Raw genomic sequence first — 9,155 nt, 5'->3', positions numbered from 1 at the left:
TATTTATAATTATTAATATTCATTAATAACATTTGTTTCCTAATTGTTAATACATTAGCAGGGGGAGGGGATATTAAATTGTAAATTACACTGGTGTCCAAAGTTTTATAACAATGTTATCTTACTTGTTGTATCAAAAACTTTGGGTACTTTTATTGAATTGTGATTGGGTGGCTCTAAACTAATATTGTCAAAACATTTCATCCAGAATATAAATCTACAGAAGGTATAATTTAGGTTATCATCATTTTAGATGTACACATCAATGTAACCTCCATTGTCTTATCCCTTAAAGTTTCTGTACATTACTGTTCAGTACAGGGGTAGCTCTTCTAACAATAAATTCTAAAAAAAATCACTAAACCTTTTAAAGTTTTCTTCAAAATGCTGAACCGAAATGGTCCTCCTTACCAGTGAAGCTACTTATAGGTCTCGGGATGGTTTTAGACTATTTCATATTTATAAAAAGGTCTGGGTAGGTATGGTTTTAGGCTATTTTTCTGCCCTTCCATATTCCTTAGATATAAAAGAGCCCCCAGATGCTAGGGGTGCAGCCGCTAGTGCTTTTATATAGTAGTTGATTTTTTCATATTAACGGATCAAGACCAAATGACAATATCAATGTTTCGAGCTAATAACTTTAAAAGCCGCTAGGTAGCTGGCAAATAGGCTGGCTACACAATCTTTGTCAGTAGAATCAATAGAATCAGAAAAAAATATATTAAATCGCCTAGGGCAGAAAATTTACAAGAAAATTGCCAGATGTTGCGCATTTTATAAGTTTTAGAGCGTTTTTAATAATTTAAATTCTAAATGCCATGTAGTATAGTAACAATTTCAGAAATTAGTTTTCATGATATTGATAAGTCAACTTAATGAATAGTTACTACACCATAAATTTTAGTAGCGAAGCTACTCTATAATTCACTTTGTCCGTTAGTCCGTCACGCTATGGGGGAAACGTAATTTTCTCGGCTCCTTTTCAAGATAGACGACTAAAATTTTCAGGGATTAAATAAGTTTACATTCTTCATATTTTCACCAAGTTTCATTAAGATTCGTCAATTACTGGGGGTGCTAGATTGATTCCCAGATTTTTATGATTTCATGATTTTCTCGGCTCCTATTCAAGATAAGACCAAATTCTGCATACTTATATCAAGTTTCATTGAAATTTGCAGACGAAGCCCAAAATACATAATTTTTGCACCACATTGTCTTCCTGTGACGTCATAAAATGAGGGAGATGAGAGGAGAAGTGGAAAAGAAAATCCCAAAAAAAGAGATGGAGAATATGACGTCACAGGAAGACGACGTAGTGCAAAAGTTATGTAATTTGGGCTTCGTCAGATTTGCACATTAGTTAGGGTGCTAGTTCGATTCCTAGATTTTTAAGTTTTTATAATTCTATTCAAAATATACGGCTGAAAAAATTCAGGGGTTAAATAAATTTAGATTTAACATATTCCCACATAGTTTCATTAAGATTTGCTTATTCGTTGGAGTGCTAGATTGATTCCTAGATTTTTACATTATAAATATAAAAGGTTTTGTGATTTATTTTACTTTTAATGTTTTTTTCCTAACACTGCTCAATAGTTCGTTTTTTTCTGGATGTCTATTTGTTATTTTTGAGCTTCGCTACTTATGTATGTTGTCATCCTTGATTTTACAGCCAAAGTATGACGACTTTTACAGATATTGTGAAATGGCTAGATCAATAAATGTACATAGATCGCGAAGTTCATCTATAATCACTCTTAAGATGTAAGTTTGCAATGGATGTAGAATATACGTGGATATTATGACAGGGTAAAAAATGTCTTCAATTTAGGTTGCTAACATGGGACGTTATTTATTGGTCAGTTCGTTCATCCAGTAGGAGGGTAGGGGATGGGGTAAAGTGGTTTATCGTTATTTTAGCCAGCTACAACTTTCACTTTATTTGAGTACATGTCTGTTAGCTTTGATTTTTGGAAGTTTTAAAATCTGTCATAAAATAAATATGTCATTTCTGCATATATAATACGCATGACCTTATCATTTATGTCATTAAAATAACTAATCTATATTTACCTAATTATAGCATCGTCATAATTGTTATCAACGTAATTTTTAGTAGCGAAGCTACTCTATATTTCACTTTGTTCATTAGTCAGTTAGTCAGTCCGTCCATCAGTCCGTCCGTCTGTCAGTCCGTACGTCCGTAACGGATAGCTTTTTTCGTCAATTTAAGAATGTTAGAATTGTCCTATCGATTTCAAATTTGCATGATGATTCATGTAGAAGTTAGGTACGATTTAAAAAGCGTAGCAACTCTATAATCGTTACCAGAATGTCCGTACTTGTATCTTAAACATGTTGATTTTTTACATTTTTAACAAAAAAATTTTATGTGATAAAATCATCCGATTGATCAGATTTTTGCATTTCTGATTTTTATTACAATAAGGTACAATATTTTGAGCGAAGCATCTGTATAATCAAGTCCTAAAAATGTCAGTATGTCCTTAAACAGAATTCTGTATTTAAGAAGTTTTGGAACAAATTTACGTCTAATTTTGTCAAAAATTTTATATTCATATTTTGTTTATTCAGTTCTGACACTTTACAAGCGTTTCAGAGCTTGGCTTTTATGGATGTTGTCATCCTTGTTGATGTGTAACCTACCTACGTTATGTACAAGACATTTCTTCAATTGGGGTTAGGCTAAGAACGTCCGACCTTTTTTGTTGGGGGGGGGGGGGGGCGGGGGGGCGGAGGGGGGAGGTCTTAATAGGAAAAGTGTAATTCAGATTTTTTTCTGGAATAGGGGGAGGGATAAAATCTAACATATTTCGAACATTTTTGATGGTGTCCACAACATTTCCAAGTGTATTTTAAAAAAAATAAATTTGGGAGGGGTAGGGCACCTACCTCGCCCTACACCTTTGAGCGTCCTTTGGTACGTGACCAAAAGGAATTTAATCGTAATTTATGAGGGTAAACGTGATTTACTTTGTTGCTATTAGAGAAAGAAAGCTGAAATTTTCTTAGGAATACAATTTTGTCTAAATGGTATCTGATCTATAACTCTTTATGTTTGTTTAATTTGGCTTCTATATGAGATAGAATCCTTAATAAATATTTTAAAAATAATTTCAAGATTTTATCATCCTTGTTTTTTTAATCAGTTAATTTCTGATGCTATGATTTGCTATAGTTTGATGGCTACTAGAATTATCAAATCTCAGGGCTTATGTATGCAAAAACTAAGTTTTAAAAAGCGAAGCTTTTCGTTAATTAGGGCTGGTCCCATAGACGTCCAAGGGGGGGGGTAATGGGGTGATTAGCCCCCCCCCCAAATTTTTTTTTCATTTTATACCCCACCCCATTTACATTTTAGGGGGGGGGGTGCCAACAGATTTCAGGGGGGGTAGATACCCCCCCCCAAAGCAAATTTTACCCCCGAGTAAAAATTTTGGGGGGGGGGGGGTAACAAAAATTTGCGGCGCGCTTCGCGCGCCATTTTAACCCCCCCAAATAAAAAGCTTGGACGTCCATGGCTGGTCCGTCCGTCAGGAACGGATAACTTTTTTCGATAATTTAGGCATGTTAGAATTATCCTATCGATTTCAAACTTTGCATGGTGATTCCTGTAGTAGTTGGGTACGATTTAGAAAGCGTAGCAACTCTATAATCGTTACCAGAATGTCGGTACGTCCATTTTAATCATGTTGATTTATAACCTTTTTTAACAACAAATTTTTATGTGATAAAATTATCCGATTGATATGTTTTTTGGAATACTGATTCCTAGGAAAACAAAGTACAATGTTATAAGCGAAGCATCTCTATAATCAAGTCCAAAAAACGTAGGTATGTCCTTAAACATTATCCTATATTTAAGCAGATTTTCAACTAATCTACTTAAAATTTTTATTCGACATTTACATATTTATGTTTTGATTTTATAGTTATGTCACTCTATTTATGTTATTGTTCGTTTGTCCGTTTCAGAGCTTCGCTTTTATAGATGTTGTCATTCTTTTTTATTCTAATATCAGTATTTTGGGGGGAAAAAAGTTTAAATCTGTACAAACAGTTATTTCCTATTTAGAAATGTTTAGCTATTATCCCTTATTCCATAATTTTGTTATCTTTAGAATATAAAACAGTAGATTTTTGTTTTATAGTCAGTAGATAATCCCATCTTTTAAACAAACATTAAATTACACAAAATGAATTGTAATATTTTGGAGAAGGTTAAAGCTCGTTACATAAAATATTTGTTTATGTTAATTCTTCACCTGATAGTCATCATAGTAGATAGTACTGCGAATCTGAACGGTTTTATTATTCCGCCAGTTCTTTTTATGGCAGTTACAATAAGCTTCATAACCATACTTTTATGTTGTTTGGTCAACAAGGGTCAATTTTATATTGGGTTTCTGCTAAATTTTGTGCTGTCACTCATCTCTCTTCTGTTGGTGCCCTTTATGAGAGGAGACATGAACAATCCAGAAGCTTACCTGGGGGATGGCTACTGGTTGAGTGGAACACAACTTTACCTGGTGGCCTTTGCTGCTTGCAATTCTTTTGAAGTACTAATGCTACCATTCATCTTGTTTGTTGTGGTAAGAAATATTTTTCTCGTATTCATTCGAATCCGGTGGATAGGAACCGGTTCTCATCCATACAAAAAAAACTATGTCGAGCATCGTATTATATCCAGCTTTCTACGAATATGAAAATGTACAATCATAAGATTAAAACCAGTTTTTTTTAGCCCGTGCGGCACCTCAGGGCTTAAAAACTGGTTTTAATCTTATGATTGTACATTCTATATCCGCGGAAAGCCGTTTATAATACGATGCGAGAAATAACTATTCTTGTATTCACTCAAAACCGAATAATATCCGGTGGATAAGAATCGGTTCTCATCCACCGTATTGTATCCAGTTTTCTATGAATATAAAAATGTACAATCGAAAAATTAAAACCAGTTTTCTTAACCTGTGTCTTCGGCATCTCGGGGCTAAAAAACTGGTTTTAATCTTAATTTAATCTTTAAAATAATTGTACATTTCATATCTGCGGAAAGCTGTTCATAATACGATGCGAGAAATAACTATTCATATCTTTTCCTAAAATAAAAGATTTAGGTATGTATGTGCTTTAGTCTCTAATATATTCTTAAAATAAAGTAACAGGATGTTTGTCTGTTAGTCCTGAAGGATATTGCTAACCACTTATCCGATATTGTTCTCAAAGCCAAAAAATTGAGATATTAAATTCAATTCCTACATACTCAAGTGCCCCTAGAGGCCTCTAAGGACGTAGCTGCTAGTAATAATACAAAATCATCAATTACCTAACTATGGCGCTTTAAACATAAGAAACCACATATATGAGAAAGTTGTCAGTAAAATTTATAGTATTACATTAAGAGTTGAAATTCCACTATTAATGAAAATTAATTTCATAATTTCTTTTCAGGTCTTTAAGTTGATGGCATACTGCATATGTCCAGAATGCAATCCAGGAGAGCATGATATTGAAAGGGTTGTGGTATCAGCCTGCTGCCCCTGCACTGGAAATCATCTTGCCACGTCATCACAACCAACACAGCTGACTCAGACTCCAGCTGTGATGACGTCATCACAACCAACACAGCTGACTCAGACTCCAGCTGTGATGACGTCATCACAACCAACACAGCTGACTCAGACTCCAGCTGTGATGACGTCATCACAACCAACACAGCTGACTCAGACTCCAGCTGCGATGACGTCATCACTACCAACACAGTTGACTCAGACTCCAGCTGTGTTGTCTAACTTCAGTACCAATCCAGAAGAACAGGCGAATGGCGTTATTGAACCAAATGAAGATGTAGTCTGATAATGACTATGATCCACTAAGACAGTTTCCTACAGGAGCCGAATCATCATATGGCATACTAATTATAACTCCTTTTTCTTGCCTGCACCAGTATCTATCTTCCAATTTAATAATTTTGACTGTGTTTAATTAAAGCATAATCCAACAGCCACCAGCTTATGAAGATTATGAAGTTAACAGCACAATTCAGTAACTAAGCTGGCGCTATCACAAAAATTAACTCTTATGCACTGATAAACTCACCTTCTTCCTTATTTTAAAACTAGCGGCTGCGTCCCTAGCATCTAGGAGCTATATACTCAAAAGGGATATGGAAGGGCAGAAAAATAACCTAAAACCATTAACAAACTAATTTATAAGAATAAAATAGCCTAAAACCATCTTAGGACATATAAGAAGCTTCACTGTAAAAGGAGAACCATATCGGTTCAGTGGTTAGCGAGATCATTCGCTACAGACAAAAAAGCTTACTATTTCAAAAGTAAGTATGGGGAACTTATCAAAGCTGAACCAGTCACTTGTAATCTATTACTTCTATACTTACTACAGACTCTACAGACTTCTGTGAGCACTTGAGGGAAGGAAGGGGTGTTAATCTTAACTTTACATTTAGCTTATAAAAAAAGAAAGAGGCAATATATTTTTCTCTTACCCACATACCAAAGTATGACGACTTTTCTAGATATTGTGAATTAGCAGAATCAATAAATGTGTTTTAAAGTAACTATTTGTATTCAACTATGCTAAGTTTAGTGAATGTTATATTATGGTAATTTGTTAAATAAAGATATCAGATACTAGAAGCAATCCTCAAGATAAAAAAAAATAAATTAAACTTAACATAATGCTTGACAGTATCAATAAAAAAATCTAGATTCTTACTTATTGGGTATAATACACATAAAAGAAATCAATAAAATTTTCTTGCAATAGATTTGAAATAGTTGATAGTTCCTACTCCATTATCATAAAGAGATAATGCAGAAAGTCCCAACCACAATCCCATTGAACTGCCAACATCCACCAAGAAGTTGAGTATGTTGTAGTTAGGTAGCTTTACAAATCTGGTTACCTAAGAATGATCTTTATTTGCTCGTTTTGCTATTTAAACAACTAGTTGATTCACTCCTAGCCTCTAGGAAAGTACCCAGGGAGGTCAAGAATTACATTTACCATTAGCGCAGGATTCTCCTGGGATTTAAGTTATACTCTAGAGAAGCCAGAGCATTATCAATTGGATGCCAAACTCTATCACCCAAATATATTAGGTCAAGAAACCACCAAATGTTAAGGCTTCCCTAAGAAGTACAACCAATTTGGACCAGAAAATATGAAGATCTCTAGCTTCCAATAAAAAACCTTACTATTTATTTCAAAATATACATACCCTCTGATTAAATTCAATTTTGATGAATGATCCAGGTGCTGAATTAGGGTGGGCTCCCAAAACTTGGATTTTGATTTTCTGGAGAAAATAAAAATTCACCAATGACTTATTTAAAACATATGTTACAAAAAAGTATTATTGTATGAAAAATTCAAATTGGTTTAGTTTGTAAAAATCTTTCCAAATGATAACAATGATTTATACCTGTTCTTCACATGGTAGCTTACATTTCTTTTGTGCTGTTGTATCCAGAAGATAAAAGTATTGTTCAACATAGTTCAAAGAAAAGTACTCCATAAAAGGTGTACTTATGACAACTCCACATGGGTTTTTAGATGAGAGCCAAGCAGGTACACACCCATACTTGGTGTTCAAGTCCTTGTATGTTTCTTCTTCAATGCATTGGCTAAGCTTGTAATTTTTATCATTAATACATCCATCCTCATCAGCTGAAAGTTTCTTATCATAGCTGGTTATTTCAGCTCTGTATGTATAGACAAGAGATTTTTGTGTCTCAATTTTCATTACTCCATCTTGTGATGGGTAGTAAATTCCATAGTTTGAGCTCATAGAGTTGTCGGTTAGAAAGATAACCATATCATTATCCAATTTTTCAAAAAGATTAATTGATATTACATCCAAAGAGTAGTTTTTGCTTTCCAGGCAGTATCCAAATTTTGGATTGAGAATTGGATTTAATTCAAGATATTCATTATATTCTATAATTTTGTAATGATCATGATGATCAGTGCTATTAGCAACCAAATCATGAAAGGTCATGTTAACATGTGCTCCCCAAGACGAGGAATTCCTTTCTTCATCAACAAAGGCATCGCCACCAAGTAACAAAAAGTACTCATGATCATAGCCAAAACGTGACATCTAAATAATAATATTGCAATTAATATAAATCAATATATTATAGCAATATTGTTGAAAATAAGATTACTTTTCATGAAAACTGATGCCTTTTGAAATAATAAAATAACATTAAAGACCATTTGTCTAGTTATACTTTAGCCAAAGGTATAATGCTTATTTCTGATCTATTATATACATACCAATCTATTTGTTACTTTTCTTGGACAGAAAGATGTACAAAAAGGATAGATAAACTGACCCAAGTTATATATACCTATAAATTGATTAGGCTTTATTATATGAATTCAAAACTGCAGGAACCATTATTATAGCCCAGCTATGGCCAATGTTAGAGTTTTTTTTGGATGTACAGACCTTGGTTAGTTATAGAGTAGCTTGCACTATTAAAAAATATATCAAATCAGAGTTATGTTTCCTGCTGATTTATAGGTCCCAGAGGGTATACAAATGATTTTTCAAAAAGGCATTAAAAATATCAACCTCTTTTGATCAACTGAGAAAAAACAAAATGAATATAACAAACCTTAGAAACATTGTACTGTCTCAAAGGGCAAATAGTTAGCAGTGGCGGATTAACATCTTTTATGTTAAGTGAATCTGTTGATAGCATCATTGGTACTTTCTGCATCTTCATTATTGCATCTCTCATTTGATATAGAAACATAAATGTTGCAATCACCTAAATATATCATTTACAACCTATATTTGCGACAATTTTTACTAAACAGAAACTTCTAATTTTGAATAATTACAGAACAGCCTCCCCTCTCAGGTAGGTTCAAACAGGCGACATATGGGTATAGTAACCAACATTCTATAGATGAGCTAAGACTCAGTGCAAAAAAGACAAGTTACACAAAATATTTTTAAATGTCGGACATCATAGCTCAGTGGTAGAGTTGAACTTTCAATTAAGCCTTTATCAGTTCCAGTCTGAAGGCTTTCATATCAGAACTCCATACACAAAATATCATTTCACTCTCTGAGATACTAAGCAATATTT

At 33.6% G+C, this 9,155-nt stretch overlaps 2 protein-coding genes across 2 annotated transcripts; one reads left to right on the top strand and one right to left on the bottom strand.

Moving 5' to 3' along the window:
• The first annotated feature begins 4,195 nt into the window (after nucleotides 1–4,195).
• On the top strand, nucleotides 4,196–6,671 carry LOC145327682 (uncharacterized). Its single transcript, XM_080171239.1, has 2 exons — nucleotides 4,196–4,616; nucleotides 5,479–6,671. The coding sequence occupies exons 1-2, from the start codon at nucleotides 4,221–4,223 to the stop codon at nucleotides 5,881–5,883; spliced, it is 801 nt and encodes a 266-aa protein (XP_080027365.1). The 5' UTR covers nucleotides 4,196–4,220; the 3' UTR covers nucleotides 5,884–6,671.
• A 122-nt stretch (nucleotides 6,672–6,793) lies between these two features.
• On the bottom strand, nucleotides 6,794–8,786 carry LOC145328408 (uncharacterized). The gene is made up of 4 exons (XM_080172048.1): nucleotides 8,676–8,786; nucleotides 7,475–8,152; nucleotides 7,271–7,348; nucleotides 6,794–6,955 (listed from the first exon to the last, which is right to left on the bottom strand). Exons 1-4 carry the CDS (start codon nucleotides 8,784–8,786, stop codon nucleotides 6,794–6,796), a joined length of 1,029 nt encoding a protein of 342 aa, XP_080028174.1.
• Between the last annotated feature and the right edge of the window lie 369 nt (nucleotides 8,787–9,155).

This window comes from Acartia tonsa, chromosome 9 (assembly GCF_053477335.1).
Source record: "Acartia tonsa isolate MP-2025a chromosome 9, ASM5347733v1, whole genome shotgun sequence".
NCBI classification, from domain to species: domain Eukaryota; kingdom Metazoa; phylum Arthropoda; class Copepoda; order Calanoida; family Acartiidae; genus Acartia; species Acartia tonsa.
The sequence above is the reverse complement of the archived record's forward strand: the minus strand, read 5'-3'. Positions and strand labels throughout refer to the sequence as shown.